Consider the following 21,372-nt stretch of genomic DNA (forward strand, 5'->3'; position numbering starts at 1 on the left):
AAATTCCCATAACAGTACTGAATCTACCCTCTTGAACAATGTGCTACTGAGAATAAAAATCTGAGTTCAAGAACACCTGCTATTGCCAAACCATTCCTAAATAAAATATGATAAATGCTGTATTCCCCAAAGGTAACTGTACTTAGAAAGAAGGTTCATACATATCTCTGGCAAAAAAAAAAAGGTACTAAGAAAGTCCATGAAATTTTATTTGAAATTAAACTTTAATTTAACTTATAGTACTAATTTGAATTTTACTCACAAAAGTCTTATTCAGCCCAAATAGCCACTGTAAAGTGCTTCTACAAGTCAAGAAGCATTTATTAAATGCTTATATGCCATCCACTGTTCTAAATACTGAGGGCACAAAGGCAAAAATCAAAGTCCCTGGCCTGAAGGAGTTACATTCTACTGGGAGAGACAAGTAAACAACTAGAAAGAGTTAAGAGATGGAAAATAATCTCATTCCAGAAGGTGAGTGGGAAAAATCTGCTGGATTAAGGGAAAGTTTGGAAATGAAGAAGCAGAGGGAAGAGGGCAGGACATTCTAGGGGTAGAGCTGGCTAACAGCAAAGGTGCAGAGATAGGTGGAGGTATTATGCTTGAGGAACTGCCAGTGGTGCTGGAACAGAGTGCCAGAAAGTGAGGAGGGAAGGTTCTGAAGAGTTTTAAAAAGCCAATTTTATCCTAGAGGTAATAAGAAGATACTGGAAATCACTGAGTAGGTGGGGATGACATGGCCAGACCAACATTTTAGGGAAAAAAAAATCGCCATGGCGGCTCAAAGGAGGACAGGTTGGAATAGGAAGAAATTGAGATGGGAAGATCAGCCAGAAAATTGCTGCAATAGTCGTGGGGAAAGGTGATGAGGGCTGAAGTGGGATCTTGGTTGTGTGAATGAAGAATAAAGGATTTCTACAAGATGTTGTAAAGGAGGGAACATCAAGATTTGACAACAGATTGGACGTGTGTGGTGAGTGCAATCATGACTGGAATTGTCTATAGGGATCAATTACATTTTGCAAATATTGCTAAATGAAACTAGATTTTATATTATAGTACATTAATGAGTATTAAGACTAGCTACATTATAAAAATGGATCAAATGGATGTCAGTTTGATAGGGAAGTACAGCAGAGGCATTTGCTGATTAGCAGTTCCTGTGTTAATTCTGTGTTGAGTGATCATTGAATGTGATTTACAACCAGTATGACATAAGTAATCTTTTATTCCAATTCTTTATTTTGATGTGGAGGCAACTCTGGCTTCCTGAAGTCTATACCAGCAGAGCATAAGCTTAGGCAGTTCCTACGCCAAGAGGAAAAGACATTAAATATGTCTGTTGCCTGAGGACAAGCCTAGCCATGGTGAAGGAAGTTTTTCATGAGGAATCTGACCATGAGCTGATGAAAAAATTTTCACATCTATATAGAAGACTTATCAGGGTACATTTTTAAGGTTCTCATTTCAGATGCATGATCTCAAAAGTAGGGTTTTAAAAAAATTAATCAATGAGGTCTTGATTACATGAAAATATCTTAAGTAGAATGAAGTGTCCACTTATCTCAAAAAAAGCTTCTATAACTACTTTTAAAATATTTTGTCATACTTTATCATTCTTATCAACCTGATGAAATTTTAAAAGTTGCATCTCAGGGTATCTGCTTAAACACAATAAATACTTTATACTAAGTTCTCTAATTTTTCCATTTGAAGTTCACATTAAATTTCAAGGTGTGTACCTTCCTTTACTTTCTATTGTGAAGTTATTTCTAGGGCATTGAAATCTCAGAAGATATCACAAACAATCACATTAAGTAGTTTTTTTGAAAATTATGGTTAAACAAAAGTTAAAAGGCAAAGAGAAGTGATGCTCAGGAAGCATAAAAAGCTAATTCAAAATCAACCTCTGAGGAGGAATTGCACTAATTATTACATAAAAGGCAAAGATGCATGACTACATTCAAGGACAGAGCTGGAACTACAGTACTTCAACTAGTGGGAAGACACACAATGCTTTGAAACATGAACAGTAAATGTAAAATATAGCCAAAAGTGGGTCATGAATATAACTAAAGAATAAATTTCAAGAGGAGAGAGGACTAAAATACTGCATTCTTTCTTTAGTCTAGCAACCTTGAATCACATTGTTCCTTATTTTCAAAACATCTTCTAAAAAATCTCCGAACTTCATTTTTCTAAGTGAGGATTTTCATATGATTAGGATTCAGAATTTCAATCCAGTAGCCATCAGGATCTTGAATAAATGCCAGTCCTTTCATTTTGCCTGGATAGGGAGAAAGTAAAATATTTACTACTAAATCATTAAGAAATGGTAACATATCAGCTATCAAACATATAATTCCTAGTCTCTCCTTGGATAGGATTATACTGTTATCTGAAAGTACTCCCTTCTCAGAATGCTCAAGCTCAAGTACTTAGCTGGAAAATGACCCCATGGAAAATGAATTGTTAAGGAAATGACAGCCCTTCTGAGCTTGGATCATGCACTCCAAGGAGAGAGGGACTTATGGTTTAGGTGAGACATGAACCCAGGTCCTCAGACTCTTTCCATTACAATCACACTGCAGAGTATCGGCATTAAAAAAAAATTCTCTATTAGTGGATCAATTAGAGAGCATTGTACTGAAAGGGACAGAAAAATAGAGGGGAATCAAAGGAGCAAGGCCATAGAAACCTAGAATTCCAGAGCTAGGAAGAACTTTGGAGATGATCTAGCCTAATCCCCTCATTGCACAGAAGGGGAAACAAGTCTAGAGAAGGGATGGGCTTCAGCTCTCAGTGGAATCATGGAGCAGAGCTGGGATCCAACCCCAGGTTTTCTGCCTTTGAATCCAGGACTCTTGTCTCATCAGTTTAGTCACAGCTGGGATGAAAACCAAGCACTCCTCAATCCTAAATCAGGGCTCTTCTGAAGCACAGCTAAGGCTTTGAGCTGAATTTTTTCCCAAAAACTTAACTACGCACTAATTCTTTGCAATCTTACACTGTCTATTGAATATATATATATATATATATCTGCATTCCATTATGACTTCTCTGACCTTTCAAAGGGTAAAAGAAACTCATTTGCTGACTATTTTTTAGTTTTCACATGTACTAGTAGAGAATGTCTCTAATTTACTAAGACATTCCATTCCAATCCAATTCAATTCTCAAATACTTATTAAGAACTAGTTACAGGGGCAGCTCAGTAGCTCAATGGATTAATTAGAGCCAGCTGTAGAAAAGGGAGGTCCTGGGTTCAAATTTGAACACAGACACTTCCTAGCTGTGTGACCCTGGGCAAGTCACTTAATCCTTACAGTCAAGTCCTTACTGCTCTCCAGCCTTGGAACCAATACACAGTATTGATTCTAAGACATGTAAATTTTAAAACTATTCCACCCTAATCAGATCATTCTTTAGAAGATCTGATTTAGCTATTTCCTGATCAATAACAATGGAGATACTTGAATAACAGAATCAGGTCTTGGAAAACCCATATTATCCACCCTACTCAGTTTAACAAGATTTTGAAAGGTCTGCATCAAACTCAAGATTCAATTATCTGAGGAGATGGCCTTCAACAGACATGTGCAAAAAAAAAGACAGACCTCTGGGCTGTCCTAAGTCAAGCTAAGTGTCCTCATTGGTACAGATGAGACACAGAAAAGTGATGTAAAAACGTCTATATAAGGCACATAAATAGACTCTATATGCCTCATATATATTCTACTTATATATATATACTTATATGCCTCTTTCTCTTTCCTTGGAGAGACAACTCTGGCTGGCAGTGTGCTAAGCGTTGCAGCATCTTGGAGTGTTGGATGGTGAATTTGCCCTGGAGCTGATTTCAGGTTTTGGCATCTCAGCTAAGCCTCTGTGGAGGTCAAGCTGATTCTTTCCTCCTTCACACTCAAACCCTTACTTTCTAGATCTCCTATCTTCCTACCTGGTATTAGTCCCTTCTTTCCTCCTTCTTCTTAAAATCTTCTCTACTATATCAATTAAACCACCATAAAATTTGGCAACTGACTTGGGTATTTTATTATTTGGGATTTCCCTTGGAGACCACTTAAATTTAGGTTTTTTTCAGTCTCAACCATAAGTTCACCCTTTACAGACAGAAAGTAAGGGTTTTAAAAAAAAAGAACCCAAACTAGTTACAACAGACAATTCTGGCTTTCTATAAGGGGACCTTTCAGCAGACCTCTATAGAAGGCATTTTTTATGTATTGCAAATTGGCCCCAGGACTTGGGGAAGAGAGAAGGAGATAAGAATGGGGCTAAATGCTGGTGGGGGGAAGGGGCCAGCACAGGGTTCAAGGAAACAGGGGCCAGGTACAGAGAAGCAAGAGCATGGAGGTTGGGGCCAGTCATCTAAGGGTTGGCCATGGATGAAGGCAGGAGCCAGGAGAGATATGTAGTACCCCAATACAGCCTGATGGAAACTTGGGGGCAGGGGGAGAACAGGATCTCTCTATTGCTCTCAGAGTGGTCCCTCTATTCTTCTGCTTTTACATGGAAGGACTTTTTAAGTCAGTGGGGGTTTTTTTGGTGGGGGGGTAGAAGGAGCAGAAAGCAAGCAGGAGTAGAAAGCAAAAGCAGAGTACTGTACAATAATGTTGTACTGTACAATAATGTTAACATAAGTTTTTCTGGAATGTGGATTTCTTTCAGAATTCTTTACATAAAGTTGAATTTGCTTAATGTGAATTAAGAAGTGTCTATATAAGCAAGCACCCTCTGTGTGGTGCTAAGCAAAGCATTTAAAACAAAAATCATAACAAAGTACACATTTTAAAGTGCATACCTTTCCAAGGTCATGGAAATACCAGTCAAGCTCTGGAAGTGAACACTAGGCAAAGATATGTCTGAAATTTATTGCCTGACTGCTATAGAGCATAACAGTATTAGGCAGACTCTGGGTACTTAAAATAAATATTATTTAAAATGAAGGAAAGCTTAAGGAAGACTGATATCAAGGCTTACCTTCATCAGGTTTCTTCACAAATTTTACTCCTAATTCCTCAAATCTTTTACAAGCACCTTGTACATCAGGAACAGCAATTCCTATGTGTCCTGTGGGACCAGAAACAAATAAACAATATAGCAAATTGGGAGCACAGTTTTAGCACTGGAAGAGTTCTAACAAGTCACTCAGTTTAACCTCCTAACTTTATTTAAGAAAATTTAACATATTTTTATTATGAATTTATTAATAATAAACACCAAATAGAACAGGCATTTTTCATATAAAGAGCAGGAAAAAAAATCACACATGAAATCAGCAACTAGGACATGAAATGGATAGCATTGGGTTTGGAGTCAAGATCTCAATTGAGATACTTAAGATACTAGTTGTATGATCCTGGGAAAGTCTCTTAACCTCTATAAGACTGTTTCCTTCTCCGTAAAATGGGGATAATAATAGCACCTGCCTCACAGGATTATTGTAATGAGAAAATGAGATGAAATATATAAAGTGCTTTGCAAATCTTAAAATACATTTATTATAAAATTGTGGCTTTCCATTATGGTTTTTCTTTTAAAATGTAATAATATAATAAATTCAACCTGTAACTTTCAAAGTTGTTATATCTCATTTTTTCTTGGTCTTCCATTCTCTTCTGTACATTTTTTTAAATGATCATCTTTTTTCCTTTTCTTTTTGCTCTTCTATCTCTATCCCCAAGTCCCTGGTTTTTTTTTTTCTTTTTTCAAAAAAGATACAGACAAAACCCTTGCAACAAACATGCATAATCAAACAAGCCCAATTCCCAAAGTGGCTGTTTTCAAAAATATATATGTATTATTCTTCATCTTCCCATCAAGAGCTTCGATAAAGAAGGAAAATCAGTCCTAGAAAGATGAACAGACTTGCTCTAGGTGTTAGGGCTGTGACTGGAACCCAGACCCCTGTTCATCTCACCATAAATCCAGTTCATTTAAAACACAAAGTATTCAATAACTGACAGAAATCAGCTGGGTTTGGATGAAAAGAACAAATAGTATTTAGCTGGCTGACAATAGTTACTTTGACATGCATTATTCTTTTTTTAATTGAAAATTTTTATTTCATTAATTAAGAATATTTTTCTTATGTATTATTCTGAGTATATTATTGTTCCATGAAATGACAATTTTTAAAAGCCCATTGCCATAGGGCCCCAAGCTATCTTTCCACTCACTACCTTTCCCTTTCCTTCCTATACTTTGCAAACCACCATATTGGCTTTCTCTGTTTCTCACAAAGGGAGTATTATCTCCTCTCTCCATCACTACCCTGGAGGAGTTCCTCCTACACTGTCTGGAAGAATCCTTCTCCTCTTTCAAAGTGCAACTCAGCTGCCAGTCACTAGGTGCAGCCTTTCCTAGTTATCCTCAATCAGTGCAGATACTTTAGGGAGAGCCTGCCATGTGCCAGGTACTGTGCTAAGGGCTGGGAATATGAGAAGAAGTAAAAGACAGTCCATGCCCTGAAAGAACTAAACATCTAAAGGGGGAGACAGGGATATGCAAGAAAAAAGGAAATAATTAATTAAAAGAGGAAAGGCATCAGAATGAAGATTGGCTAGGAAAGGCTTCGGTGGAAGATGAGGTTTTAGCTGGACTTGAAGGAAACCAGGGAAGGTTAGCAAATATGAACTCCCTTGTAGGTATTCTGTATATATCTGAGCATGTGTGTGAATGTGAATGTGTTGTATACATGTCTACATAAGGTTAAGTTCTGTTACAATTTAAGCTTTCTGAGACTAGCACTTGCTCTTTCATCACATCCATATCCTCAGCATCGATGTGGTGGAGCAACCTTATGGCACAGTGGATGGAATGCTGGCTGTGGAGCTGGGAAGACTCCTGTTTGTGAGATCAAATTAGCTGTATGACCCTGGACAAATCATTTAACCCTCTTTGCCACAGATTCCACTTCTGTAAATGAGCTGGAAAAGGACATGACAAACCATTCTAGTATCTTTGCCAAGGCAACCTGCCAAAATGGGGTCCCTGAGAGTGTGACACAACAGAAATGGCTCAACAACATCATCTACATTGCACAGTGCCTGGTACACAGAAGGCATGTAAATGCTTATTGTTTGCTTGCATGGTGTTTTCTTTTTACTCACACTATGGATATGGTTACTACCAAAAGGAAGAATTAGCAGATTTAAGATTACATTGGCTTTAAGAAGGATAACCAAATCCTGTGATTTTAATTGGTCTGAGTAGGACATGATATTGGCAATTACAACTTTTAAAAGTCTGCTGAAATTATGATGAGGATTGCAAAGTGAATCTGTCACAATGAAGCAAATCTAAAGACTAGGCTGAGGCAATAACATTTAATAACTCCTCAATAAGAATGCTTGTGGAGAACCAAAATAACTGCATCATCAATGCCCTAATTACACTAATAAGTTTTGTATACAGAACTGAAGAAAACAATACTAATCCAAAATATACTGTACTAAAAAATAAGCACATAAATATAAATATTACATATAAACATACCAAATCCCCGAGGGTCTGAATTGCCATTATGATAAGCCTGGTTCTCATCATTTTCAGTGCCCCAATTGCTGCAGAAGGAAGGAAAATATACATATATTAGGGTGAAAATTTTTTTTAAAAGAAAGCTTTTGAAATCCTCTATCAAGTAATAGCCTCATTTATTCAATCCCATCATTGCTATTAAAAAATAAAGAACGTTTTTGGTCACAGATAGTGAGACTCTTAAAGTATATATGCACTTTGCTTTATGTTACATTTTGTTTCTAAATACATTAATCCAATTCCTCCCTCACCTGCTAGCTACCCCTACCTTGTAAAAAACAAACAAACAAACAAGGAAACAGTTCAGCAAACTCAAATAATTTTATCTAACACTCCATAGCCACAGTCCCCAATATATCTCATTTCTCCCTCTACATCTAATTCCCTTTATTCACACTGTATGTCAGGTACTTCTTGCTTTTCTTCTAGAATAATGCAATATATTGGTCCAGAAAATGCTGGAGACCACTGCCCCAGAACATGGCAGGGATCAACTGGTCTCCCTGACTCAAAATATTTCCTTTCCATAATTTATTTTCTACCAAAGTGATTTTCCTCAAATATAGGTCAGCTATATCATTAAAAAACAAACAAACAAACAAACAAACTCCTTTAGGATCAAATATTATTTCATACTTTTAAACTTTAGATTGTTTTATACCTTATATGCCTACAATTCACAGATAAGTAAATATTCACATACTGGGTGTGGGTGTGTACTCAAAAATCATTTTACTACTAGGGCATGAGGTTTGGAGACCACAACTCTAGGGGATTTGAATGTAATGGCAGGCCTCTGCTCATCCCTTATTCAAGATTCTTCACAGAATTAGCCTTGTTCTTTGTAATCATTGATTCCTTTTAGAGATATTCACTTGTCCCTTTAAAACTATATTATGGAATTCAGCCAGGAAACAAAGTCAAGTTGCCTGTCTCTTCCCCCTTTTGGGGGGGGGAGATTGAGACATTTGTCCTTTTCTCAGGAGTCTGGGGACTTTGCTGCTTCTTACAGTTTCTCAAGGCTCTCCAACACTGGCTTATTGTCTTATCCCATCACACCAGAGCTGTCAGCTCTTGAGAACTTAATTCATCTAGGTCAAGAGATCTGAATTCATCAAGAATGCTCAGGAGCTTTTGGCAATTACTCTTTCCCTTAATCTTGAGTATGTGTTCCTTAGTAGCCTTTCTAATTATAATCTTTCTGGCACAGAGACTGCTTTCCTTAGCAAGAGAAAAAGAGAAGCAAAATAAGACTGGAGAGGGTCTGACTTCTTACAGATACTGGTTACTACCTTTCCATCCACCCACGTAGCAGTCTTCTACCTCCTTTAATTCACTTTCCCTCAAAGTCCTTTATTTTTATTCACCAGCTTTAGCTTATTCTGACTTCAAGCCCTCACACTATTTAAAAAATTGTTTTCTTTTTTTTGCATTGATCCTGTTAACCTGCCCTCATTTCCATTCTTTATGCATATAGGATCATAAATTTAGAGTTGGAAGGGATCTTAAAGATCATCTATCCAAACCTCCTTATTTTATAGGTCAGGAAACTTAGTCCCCAGGAGGATTTACCTGAAGTCTTACCAGTAGGGAGCCTCAGAATCAGGATTAAAACCCAAATTCTGTAATCTCTGACTCAGTGCTTTCCCCTAAAATGCATTCCCTACTGTGAAAGATCTAAGGGGATGGGTAAACACTCTTTGTATCCATGTTGGTGCCTTTAAATAACCTCTATTTTGATGCCTCACTGCCAGTCAGAACTGTTTCTCTTTGTGTTTTCAGGATTTAGTTCTTGAGAAATTCTCATCCCTTCTGTAGTGACATCCCCTATGGAATTCTAGACTATAGGATTTCTGAGCCTTTTCAAATCTGCTTTCAAAATCAAGGAAGCGTTGCAGAGAAGGCTAGACTTTCCTGTTCTCCTCTACCATATTAACTCTGGGAGGAGGTCACTTCTCTCTAAGGTTCCCATTATTCTGAACTCTAGCAATAAGTTCCTCCCTGTCTATCAGAAGGGGATAGAGAACTGAGTTTCCCCCCTTTAGGCTTCTCTACTTTTGGAAGGATAAAATGAGCAATGAGCAAATAAAAAAATGATTAGCTTCTCTGTTTTTGGCTGAGTGTTCCAGATGCTGCTAAATGCCCATGTGGATAGAATTACTTTCCCCCAAGATATTACGAAGAAGATCCTGGTAAACAAGAACAGTATAAGACAATTTCTTATAACAAGATGTAAGAACTTGTACTCACTGTGTTAACTCAAGTGTAGCTTTCCTGGAAAAAGTCCAAGCTGTTCTTTCACCTTTATCTTTTGGGATGTCATTTTTGTCCTCAAAAGCCAAGAAGTAGAGTGAAAACTTCATGGTGGGAAAATCACACTTTTGGAGTAGTCTGAAATTAGACAGAAGAAGGAAGGAAGGTAATTAGATTAAATTTTCAAAAATCAAAACAAAAAAACAGTCTGGTTCATTTATGAAAATACCATAAAATACTATTGATATACATGTGACAAGGTCATCAGGAAATACATTTTTAAAATTTCTCAAAGAAACCCAAATGAAAACTATCCTATTTCAAAGAACAAATCTAAAAATAATCAGAATATCAAGGAAACATAATTATGTAATTATTCTAATTCTTTAAAACAAAACACTAGTTTCTTTTAATTAGAAATAATGTTTATTTAGGAAAGTTCACTGTTGGAGTCTTCATCTTTGGATTTTGCTGTTCTGAGTAAGTTGGTACTGAGGCATCTGCTCTTTCTTGATGATGAAGAAATACCACTGAACCATATTAAGAGTTGACAATGTGTACCCTCTTAAGCTTACTAAAGAATGATATATTTGTACAATGTGTCTATAGATTTTGAAGTTTAACAAATTATTTATTAGATACAGATTATCAATATAACCACATATATGCATGTACATTGTATAAATGGGGATTTTGAACCCTAGACTTCAATCCCCAGAAGTTGTTAGTATTTCCCAAAATTCCCTATAATGGGCTAAAAATTACATCTCTAATAATAAAAATATTATATTTTATGAGGTTTATTAAGGATCATTAGAAATCAAGGAATAAAGAGGATACAAAATAAAAACCATGTGCCCGTGGCTGATTAGCCCATTTAAAATCCCCACACTTAACTTACCACTATACTTGCTGCCTCATTACAAAGGAAGAGATCGTGGGAGGCATTACTGCCAGTTAAATACCAATAACATGATCTCATCAATGTGGAGACTCAGGAGAGATTATAGGGAATTCTGGGAAATACCAAGGACTTCTGGGGATTTCAATCTAGAGTTCAAAATCTCCATTTATACATTGGCATCTAACAGGCACTTAATAAATGCTTGTTGACTTGTCTCTAGATAGGTTCCAAAAGGAAATGGTAAAGCAATTAATGTTATTCAATTAGTAAAAGTATAAAGCATATATGGGAATTAGACTATTATTGGAAACTGTCAAGTGAGGGAACTCCCTCTATCAATGCAGATTTGTACTTTCTCTACAAATTATAGAGTAGCCTACACAGACACTGAAGGAAGCAGATTAAAATGTAATTGGGAAACATTTAATAAAATAAACAAAAATAGAATAGAATACAGATAATGCCAATATGTGGTTTTCTAATCAATATGCCTATTTTAGTGGCCTTCCCTTTCTACTTGAGTTTGACACCACTGGTTTAGAGCACTAAGAAGTTAACAAACTTGCCTAGGGTCACACCAGCAATGTGTGTCAGAGGCAGGACTTGGACACAGATCTTCCTGGTGCCCAGGCCAGTTTTTTTTTTTTTAACCAATTACACTACACTATCATGCTAATAAGGTTTTAACAACCCTACTCTATTATGTTTAGAGTCCTATCCAAATCCAATTTAATTTAGCATGCATTTATAATCTACTGGGAGGGGGGAAAAATTACACACTGAAGAATAAATATAAAATACATCTAAAGTAAATACAAAGTAACTGGGAGGCAGGGGAGTGCTAACATGAAATGTATCTTATAGGAGATGCCCTGAGCTGAGCCCTGAAGGGAGCTAGGGATTTCAAGAGGCAGAGGAGAAGGGCATTCCAGGCACTGTGCAAGGGGGCAAAGGTAGGAGAAAAAATGAAAAATATGAGATAATGACCATACCAGATAGTTTATCAGAAAAAGCAGAATGTGTGGGAAGTAAAATGAAAATTCTAAAAAATGGTGTTTGAGTGAGATTTTTAAGAGTCAAACAGAAGAGTCTTTATGTTCTCCTAGAAGTACAGGAAGCCAATGATGCTTCATGAGCAGTGAAGTGCATACATTAGATCTAGTGCATTAATTAGCAGTGTATGGAAGATGGTTTGGGGAGTTCATTCAGAAGGCTACTGTAGCAGTCCTGCTGAGAGTTAAAGGGGTCAAATAAATAGTACTCAGTTCTCCATCTCTAATGAAATTTTAAAAATAGGAAACTGGCTGAAATAAAAACTATGAAACCTTTCTGGCTCACTTAATTCTATCATTTTTCTTAAGCAAAAACAATGTATTCTTCTGGCTAAAAAGCTCACTCAAAATTATCACAAATACTAGATTTGCTTCAATCCACCTAGATACTTATTATCAACAAAATATCACTAAGTAACTCCATTAAATATCTCAAGAACATAAATAATACCTTTACAAACATACTCAACATACTTAAAATAGACGAGTGGAGCCAAAATGGTGGTGGAGCAAAAAGTACAGGTCAGTATAGGGAGATAGACACTGAGGTCTGGGCATAGAATCTGGCCAGGAGCACACTGCACAGAACATTCCCATGCAGCGGTTGGCTGGGTACAGGCAAAAGGAGGTCCCAGATCCAGCATGAAGGGCTTATACTTGAGTGTACATGGTGAAGGGAAAGATGCCAAATGTTAGGTCATGATTATGGATGATTATCGGAGGAGACCTCTGTATTGGGGTGATGTTCCAGGATAAGGAGCAGCTTGCAGTTTGGAATGATACATTGAGAAGCAGGTTCAGAAGCAAGAAATAGCAGTATGGCTCAGAGCCCAGGAGAACAGGATCTCAGTTCTAGCCTTTGGCCCAGGCTGCAGCCTAGAGCGGAATAGCTAGGGCAAGAGTCCCAGACCAAAGGAGAGCCTACAACCTGCAATTCTGTCATTCTGAAACAAGAGGGCTTTTCAGTTGAATGACTGATTGAGTTTAGCATTAGTCTACTGGAACTCCAAATGAGGTGAGTCTACAGTCCTGTGGCTCAGACCCAAATCCAGGTCGGGAACTTGCAGGGTTCAGAACAGCAGACGTCAATTAGACTTGATCTGGATGAGACCACTGTGAAATCACTAAAAGCTTGTAGGTCCCCAGTCTGAGCTGTCTCTGAGATCCTGGAATGCTACAACACTCAATACCATAAGAAAGCAGCAGCAGGGTCAGAGCAGACCTCTTGGGAAGTGTGACCAGTAAGAAGTCAGAAAATAGCTTGGAAGAATTATGGTGATAGGGAAATTCAAGTCAAAATACAGAAGAGAATGACTCTAAAACAACTGTACACAACGCCTCAAACCAAAACAGAGCTTAGGTACAAATTCAGTTCAGATTCCTTGAAGAATTGAAGCATGGGTAAAAAAAAATAAAATAAAATTTAAAAATAAATAAAATGAGAGCATGAAAAAAATGGAAAAAAATCCAAGTCATAAAAATTGGAAAAGGAATTACAGCTTTTAACAAGAAGTACAAAACCTTGCCCAATCAACAAACTCCCTGAAAATTAGAATAGACCAAACAGAAGTCAATGATTCCATAAGAAACATTAAGATGAAGTCAAAAGACTGGAAAAAAAATGAAGAAAATTGAAGTTACTGAGAAGAAACTTACTTAAGAAGAACTCTATTTTCCAAAAGTCATGACAAAAAAGATCCTACATATTCTATTACAAGAATTAAAAAAAAAACAACCCAAACATCTTATCTTCCATTTTAGAATCAATACTGTGTATTGGTTCCAAAGCATAAGAGTGGTAAGGGCTCTCAATGGGGATTAAGTGGCTTGCCCAGAGTCACACAGCTAGGAAGTGTTTATGTCCATATTTGAACTCAGCACCTCCCATCTCTATGCCTGGCTCTCAATTCACTGAGCCACCTCGATGCCCTCTCCAAGAAATCTTAAAAAACTGCCCAGATTTCTTGGAAGCATAAAACAAAGTGGAAATAGAAAGAATCCATTGGTCACCTACTGAAAGAAAACTGAAAATGAAAACTCTTAAGAATATTATTTTCTAAAATGCTGCAAGCATTCAGAAAGAATTCAAGCACCAGGAAGCTAGTCAAAATCACACATGATTTAGCAGCCACTACTATAAAGAAACAGAGAGTTTGGAATATGATATTCTAGAGGGCAAAGGATATAAGCTAAAAACCAAAAATAATACACTGAGCAAAACTGAGTAAAATCCTATAGGGGAAAAATGGCCATACATCTCATATAATTTCCCAATTACTGTTGAGAGCACCATCTTCCAGTCCTCCAGGCTCAAAACCTAGATTTCATTCTGACTCCTCATTTTCCTCCCCCATATTCAATCTGTTACCAAGGTCTGTCAATTTTGCCCTTTCAACATCTCTTGAATATCTCTTTTTCTCCTTTGATATTGCCTGCACGCTGGTGCAGGCTCTCATCATCACCTACCTGGACTATTGCAATAGCTTGCTAGAGGTCGGCCTGCCCCAAGTCTCTTCCCATTCCAGTGTATCCTCTACTTTGCTGGGAAAGTGATTTTTCTAATGTGCAAATGAGATCTTATTGAACCTCCTTCTCCCAACTCAATGAATTTCAGTGAGTCCCTATCATCTCTAGGATCAAACAAAATCCTGTTTGCTGTTCAAAGTCTTGCATTCATCCCACCCTCTTACACATACACATTTCAATCCAGAGACACTTACTTTTCCTTGAATAAGATACCCCATCTCCCAACTCCAGGTATTTTCAGTGGCTATCCTTCATGTTCCCCCTCCTCATTTCTACCTCCTGGCTTCCTTTACTTCCTTCAAGTCATAGGAAATATCTCATCTTCTACAGGAAGCCATTCCCAATTCCTCTTAATTCTAGAACCTTCCCTGTCTTGATTAATTCCTATTTATCTTACATATAGCTTGTTTGTACATAGTTGTTTGCATGTTATCTCCCTCATTCTACTGAACACTCTCTGAGCAGGGGCTATCTTTTGCCTTTTCTTTGTATTCCTGGCTGGCGCACAGTAGGTACTTAATAAATGTTTACTGACTAACTTTAAAGAAATAGAAGATCTTCAAGCCTTTCTGATAAAAGACTAGAGCTTCAGAGAAGCTCTGAAGTGTAAACATAGAAATTGAGAGAAAAATAAAAATGTAAACATGAAAAATCATGGATTTAATCAAGGAACTAAACATGGATAAAATGCTTGCATTCTAAGGTAGGGACATGACAGGTGCCCCTTGAGAACTCTTATCAATATCAGGGATCATAAAGGGGGTCTAATTAGACAGAAACCTCTGGAAATGGTTCTGTGAAAATTAAATTAGGTTTTGAATAGATTATTTCTTTTCCAAATCTGCTGGTTGCAGAGTGGAAAGAGGAGTGAGAGAAAGTTGTATTCATATTCTTATATTTTCGGTAGGAGAGAGGGGAAAGAAACCTTGATCATTGTAAGTCTAGCTTTTGAACTCAAGCTTTAGATCATTAAATCCTAAAGGAGACTTCTACTAGATTTTCAATACAGGTTCTCTTGAATATCCCTCCAGCCACCACTCTACAGTTACAAGGCCACTTTTGAAAATATATTTATATACTATAGGTATTATACATTTTACTTACGTCATTCCAAGAACCCTTGTGTAGAAATCAAGTGACTTTTTGGGATCCTTTATTCTTAACATTGTTTGTTGCAACAGGAAATCCTAAGGGAAAATAATAATAAATGATGAAATAGTTTAAACTATGATCTACACAACAGCATGGCATAAGAAACAGTGTTAGCTTCAGAGCCAGGAAGAATTGAGTTCAATTCTGGCTTCTGTCACATATTGGCAATATGACCCTTGGGCAAGTCATTTAACATCTAAGTGCCCTAGGAAACTCTTTTAAACTTGACATTTACCAGGTGCTGGTATACATTGGTATGTGGAATCTTTCATTAGATGCTCCAAATACTGGTAAAATCACTGTTCTAGTTTAAAAACAACAACAGAAGCAACCTAGATAGTGCACAATTGTGACATGCATTTGTGGAAATACTCCATTTGATACTACTTTAAAAAAAATTATGTAGTGCATATATACTGCCAAGTGAATATAGTCAACATAATGTAATTAATTTCTAAGACTATAGTTTTCTAAAAATGTTAGAAATTAGTTAATCAAAAGATTACAAACAAAATATATAAAGAACAGGGATAATAAAAACAACTTGGAAAATTGAGTCTTAAATGGTTGAAAGAGAAAAGAGCATTCTCCACATCCCTAATGATGCTGAATAAAGGAAGTACAATTTTATATTCCTAGTATATGTAATATGATGGGGTCTGAGAGGTATGGATAGGTAGATGTCTGGAATAAAGCTGGGGATGGTTCTGTTCTGATAGATCCACAGGTATCTCATGGGTCAAGAAATTGTGAAACATTGGATTAGTCAACACTTATGAGTTTTATTCTAATCTTAACATCTTAAGTTGTATTACCACATGACTTTGTGGAAATAGATAATTTCCCCTGAAATTGAATTTCTCATATAATGGATTGCTGCTCAGGGATTTTTTCAGATAATTGGAGCTTATCCCCCAGGAACTAAAATTCTTTTATTTTAACCACTTTTGATGGAAATCTTTGTAAGATCTATTACAGACTTTCCTTCCTTGTCAAACTGAGTATAATGAATATTTTTGAAAACTCCATCAACCTATATAAAATTATGCTGAAATTGTATCTCCAGTTTCTCAAGCTTTCTGAATCCCCTCCTCTCCTCTTCCCTTTAAAAACTATCTCTTATTTTTAATCTGTCCCCTAAACTCTAGGTTACTACCAATGATAGAGACATTTATATTCTCCAGTCTTCATGTGTTCTTAGTGTATACTAAAAAAACAAATTATATAATTATTATTCTTGCTCCATTCAGAAAAGTATGGTCTCAAATTTACATATTTTTTGGGGGAAGATTTTGCCACAGATAGTCAACTTGATGTTAGAATGCCAGAAAATCTCTATTCTCTGGAAACTCATACTTACAGTTTCATAGAATGGGAGAGATATGATGAAAAATAAATAAGATACAATGGAGTATACTATCACCTTTCTTATGTGAAATCTATAGCTCTAGGCCTGAAATGGCACTAAACCATAGATCTAAAATGGCATCATTTCTGCCAACAAAGAAGCAGGTTCTTAATCACTGGCAACAAGAAAGATCAGAGAGGAACTGGATGTCTAAAGGCTACAATGAAGGAGCTATGATGAGTTGGCTGGACAACTTAGAAAGAAAGAAGGCCAGCTTAGAATCATAGAACAAAGAGATGACATAAGAGACAAGAAAGAAGAAAAATAGGAAAAGTGTGGTGAATAAAGAGCAGACAGTGGAAAGAAACAATGAGAGATTGGAAGTTGTGGTAGCAGCGTCCAAAGGGGCAGTAACAATAGTGATTACACTAAGAGCAGGTATGGAGATAGTGAGAGAAGGGAGCCAGTAATCAAAAGGGGAAGAATAAAAGGGCTCTGTAAATTGGAGAGGTAACCAGCCACTTATATCTCAGTAAGCCTTGAGGGAGAGGGAGTGTTTTAAGACAGTGGGCCAGTCAATGTGCATGGATGGCCATAGAATGCTGAAAGAGTATCAGATGTGGAGTAAGGGAATACATTTCACTTACAAGCAGAGTTATGCACATTACCTTTTTCACAGGTTTTCATGAGAAAGGACTTTGCAAACCTTGAAAGAATAAGTATGACTTTGATTCATCTACTTTGTAGAAATTAAGAACAGGTATCATTTTCTGGAAAAACAGTCTGGAATTATGAGGCAACAGAGTAGAGGGAGCTGATCTAAGCCAGGATGACCTAGGTTCAAGTCTAGACCCAGGCATACATCAGTTGTGATGCTGGACAAAATACTTAACTTCTCAGGCACCTCCAGTTTTCTAAAACTCTAAACTGCAGAACAATTCCTGATCTGCAGGGGCAGAAGGAGCTTCCCCTCGGGATGTTCCCTATAGAGTTGAAATCACAGATTTACGGACAAAAAAAAAAATTTTTTTATCAAGGCCCAATGAGATCTATTTTGTTGTTGGTTTGTTTCAGTCATATCTGACTCTTTGTGACCCCATTTAGGGTTTTCTTGGCAGAGATACTAGAGTGGTTTGCCATTTCCTTCTCCAAGACATTTTAGAGATGAGGAAACTGAGACAAACAGGGTGAAGTGACTTGCTTAGGGTCACATAGCTTATAATTGTTTGAGGCTCAATTTGAAATGAGGTATTTCTGACTCCAGGCCTGGTGTTTTATCCATTGTGATGCCTTATGAGAACTATACAAATGATGACCACGCTGTATCATGGATAACACATCCAAGTCATGTATAAAGGTGAAGGGGGACGACAATAAAGAAACTGTCCAAGTGTGGAGATGGGATCCACCTTCCTTTTCACTGCTAATAAAATTACCGAAAACTGTCACCAACAGGTAGATCAAGACAAGAGCCCTGGAAGTGACAATGCCCTCTAGACCACCCTATTCTAGTTCTACTTCCAGCCTGGCTGTTATTGTCCAGGGAAGCCAATACCTGTGGAGAAGAGGCCAGTCATCCCCATACATTGCCACCCCACAGGTCAGGGAAGGCAGCCTAGCCAAAGTAGCAAGGCACTCTAAGGGACAGGAGCTCCTGGAAGCAGGGATTGTTTTAATTTTCGATGTGTCCCCAGCACTTAGCACAATGCTTGGCACCCTATAAGTGCTTCAAAAAATGCTTTTTTTCATTCATTCATTTATTCAAAATGGCAGAACCATATCTCAAACCAAAGAACAATGATATTAAATTAGATATTCTTTCCACTAAACACTGATGCATTCTCATTCAACAATGTTAGATAACATGGCAATCCCTGAGAAATACAGCTATTCCTTATTAACATTAATCAGGTGTATATCATTAGGCTGGAGAATATAAGGAACATTATTGAAGTAATGCATATCAGCACCTTAGTTGAAACAGAATTGCCTAATGCTTAGTGGCTTTAGTGTTCTCCACTTAACCCAATTTAAATTACAGCTGTCAAGGAACCCTCAAAATGCTTGGCAATTCTAGAAGATTTTAGAAGACAATCCAGAGAACTCTTAAACAATGAGAAGGCAGGAGGTATAAATGATTAACTACAGCAATAATTTAATAGTTTCTTAGGCAAAACTCCCTTAAAATATTATGCTTTCCTAAGTACTTGAACTCTGGGTTGCTATTTAAATATTTTAGTTACAGGATTTCTGTGCCAGGTACTGAGTGGACATGTTGTTAAGGTGGAGATCTGGAAATATTTTTGGATTTTTCTTTAAGCTAGAAGGCAAATTATCTCACCTTCTAGGTCTCAGTTTCCTCATCAGTTAAGCAAAGGCTCTCAGAGGTCTGAAAGTGTATATAATATGCCAAGGCAATGAATAGATACTAAGAAAGAGAAAATAAACTTGGAGTGGCTGTGATAAACCAAGACAGAGATAAACCCTAGGAAGAGTTAATCACAGGAGACTGAAAGTTGGCACGACTGGGTTAGAGGTAAGGGAGTTACTGGGGATGAGTCATCCTGGGGTGGCCCAAGGGCCTTTGAACCCCACCTGTTGGGATTTAGTAACAGCAGGATGGGTAACCAGGAACCTTAAGTTCACAGACGTATTGATGGAAGGAATCACAGACTCCAGAAATAAACAAGTTCAACCCTTTTTTCACTTCATCAACAAGGGAACTAAAGCTCAGGAGGTCGGGTGCTTGCCCAAGGTCACACAGATAGGAAGCACCAGAAGCAAGTTTTGAACTCATGTCCTAGGGCTGGGGGCTGGGACTACCGAGTCAGGCACCAAATGACATCAGACTGGGCTCCAGTTTAGGTGCCTGTATATATATATTCTAGGCCAGAGACGCTTATGGGAGCTGGGACCCCTGAGTACCAAATAACATCAAACTGAGCCCCTGTCCAGGGGAAGCGGAGCTTATCAGGACATCTAGATTCCTCCAATGAAATTCCACCAGTTCTCTCCTGTGTAGAGCTACCTGGGGGCGCCTGTCCATTTCCCCATGCGCAACCTAGGGAAGGGGACAGAGAGACTTTGACTTTTTCTCCATAAAATTCCTATTCCCACTACTTGTTGAAAGCGGCTCCACTCCCCCAAAGAAGAGGCGGCTCCACTTCCACCAGCCCGGGCCTCTTCCAATTAATTCCAATAAAAGCTCTGCCTGAGAAGAATAGAGCTTGAGTGACAAATTCTTTTGGATCGAAGCTATGTCCTAAACCCAACACTAGGATTTCAGCCACTGTTCTTTCTACCTGCTTCATCCCAGAAGGGGCAATGGAGTCTTGTGCGACTTCCGGAGTAAAAATACAATAGTGTGGGAATACCAGCATACTTCGGTTCCACGGAAACCAAAAATAATCACATTAGTATTATTACTAAGTAGGGGGAAGGGAGACACTCTTTACGAAGCTCCTGGGGAAAAGGGTAACAAGCGAGTGCTCAGGGTGCCTCCTCGGATACTTTGGGCGTTCAGACTCCAGCCCAGGCAGCAGGCCCCCTAAAAGCTGGGGCTCCCGAGACTAGGGGAGAAGAGTGACGGTAGCACGGGGCGTCCCATCTCATTCACCCACCTTGGTGCTGGGGTCTGGGTCGGAGCAGAAACTCTCGGCAGCCTCATCGGTAAGGCCCTCCAACGCCTGCGAGGACTCGGCCATGGTGATGCACGCGGTTCCTGTGGGGCCTGGACTAAAGGAAAATGCCAAAAAAAGGAGTTTGCAGCCTCCGTCTAGTCCTAACTTATCCAGCAGCCCCGGGGGCCTGCTTAACACTCCTCGAGGGGAGGAAGGACTCCGGCGCTGATCATCCAATCAGAATACAGAAAGTAAGCTTGCTCTCTCAGGATTGGGTTCCGATGAGTCACGGCCTCAGAGGCCTAGCGCCATGAGACCCCAACGAGACTACAACTCCCAGTGTGCATTGCAGCAATACTGCTCTTGTCTCGTCTCTTTTTACTACAGAGGCCGGATGTTGATAAATGGAATTTCTCCGGGATTGGGCTCGCGTTTTACTATCGTAGTGGTCTTTAGTGACTCTTTACCGCCAATTATCCATCGGGGAGACAATAATGCATAGAATTTACAGATGAAAGGGAAACCCCAGGATCATAGATTTTAAAACAGGAAAGAAATTTAAGGTACCATTTAGGGGATCATTTAGTCCAAACCTTTAATTTACTTCTGTTTGGAGTGGAGTTTTGGGGGTGGAGCTTGCACCCCCAGAAATCACTCTAAGGAGACTTACATAGATGCTCTAGAGAAAAATGCAGCTTTTATTTAGGAAAAGTGGGGGAGGAAAGGACCAGAGCACTACCTGAATAGTCTCTCAGCAACACTGTCTATAGGTATACAAATGAATTCAGAATTTATAGGAAATTAATACAGTGGTGCCTTATGTTACTCACCACCTGTGTGTGACATGTCTGAATGTGTTATATTCTTTTTATCTTGTCATCCTTCGAAGTTTTCCGGCTCTCTTTGAATCATGGGAGTATTTCTCAAATTAACACTTTCTCAGTTTTGGTCATAGTTTAG

General features: G+C 38.1%; 1 protein-coding gene across 1 annotated transcript; it reads right to left on the minus strand.

Moving 5' to 3' along the window:
* Positions 1-205: 205 nt before the first annotated feature.
* On the minus strand, positions 206-20,743 carry GLO1 (glyoxalase I). Its single transcript, XM_001379349.5, has 6 exons — positions 20,413-20,743; positions 15,397-15,479; positions 9,808-9,948; positions 7,516-7,583; positions 4,999-5,088; positions 206-2,287 (listed from the first exon to the last, which is right to left on the minus strand). Exons 1-6 carry the CDS (start codon positions 20,494-20,496, stop codon positions 2,199-2,201), a joined length of 555 nt encoding a protein of 184 aa, XP_001379386.1. The 5' UTR covers positions 20,497-20,743; the 3' UTR covers positions 206-2,198.
* Between the last annotated feature and the right edge of the window lie 629 nt (positions 20,744-21,372).

This window comes from Monodelphis domestica, chromosome 2 (genome assembly GCF_027887165.1).
Source record: "Monodelphis domestica isolate mMonDom1 chromosome 2, mMonDom1.pri, whole genome shotgun sequence".
Lineage (NCBI taxonomy): Eukaryota > Metazoa > Chordata > Mammalia > Didelphimorphia > Didelphidae > Monodelphis > Monodelphis domestica.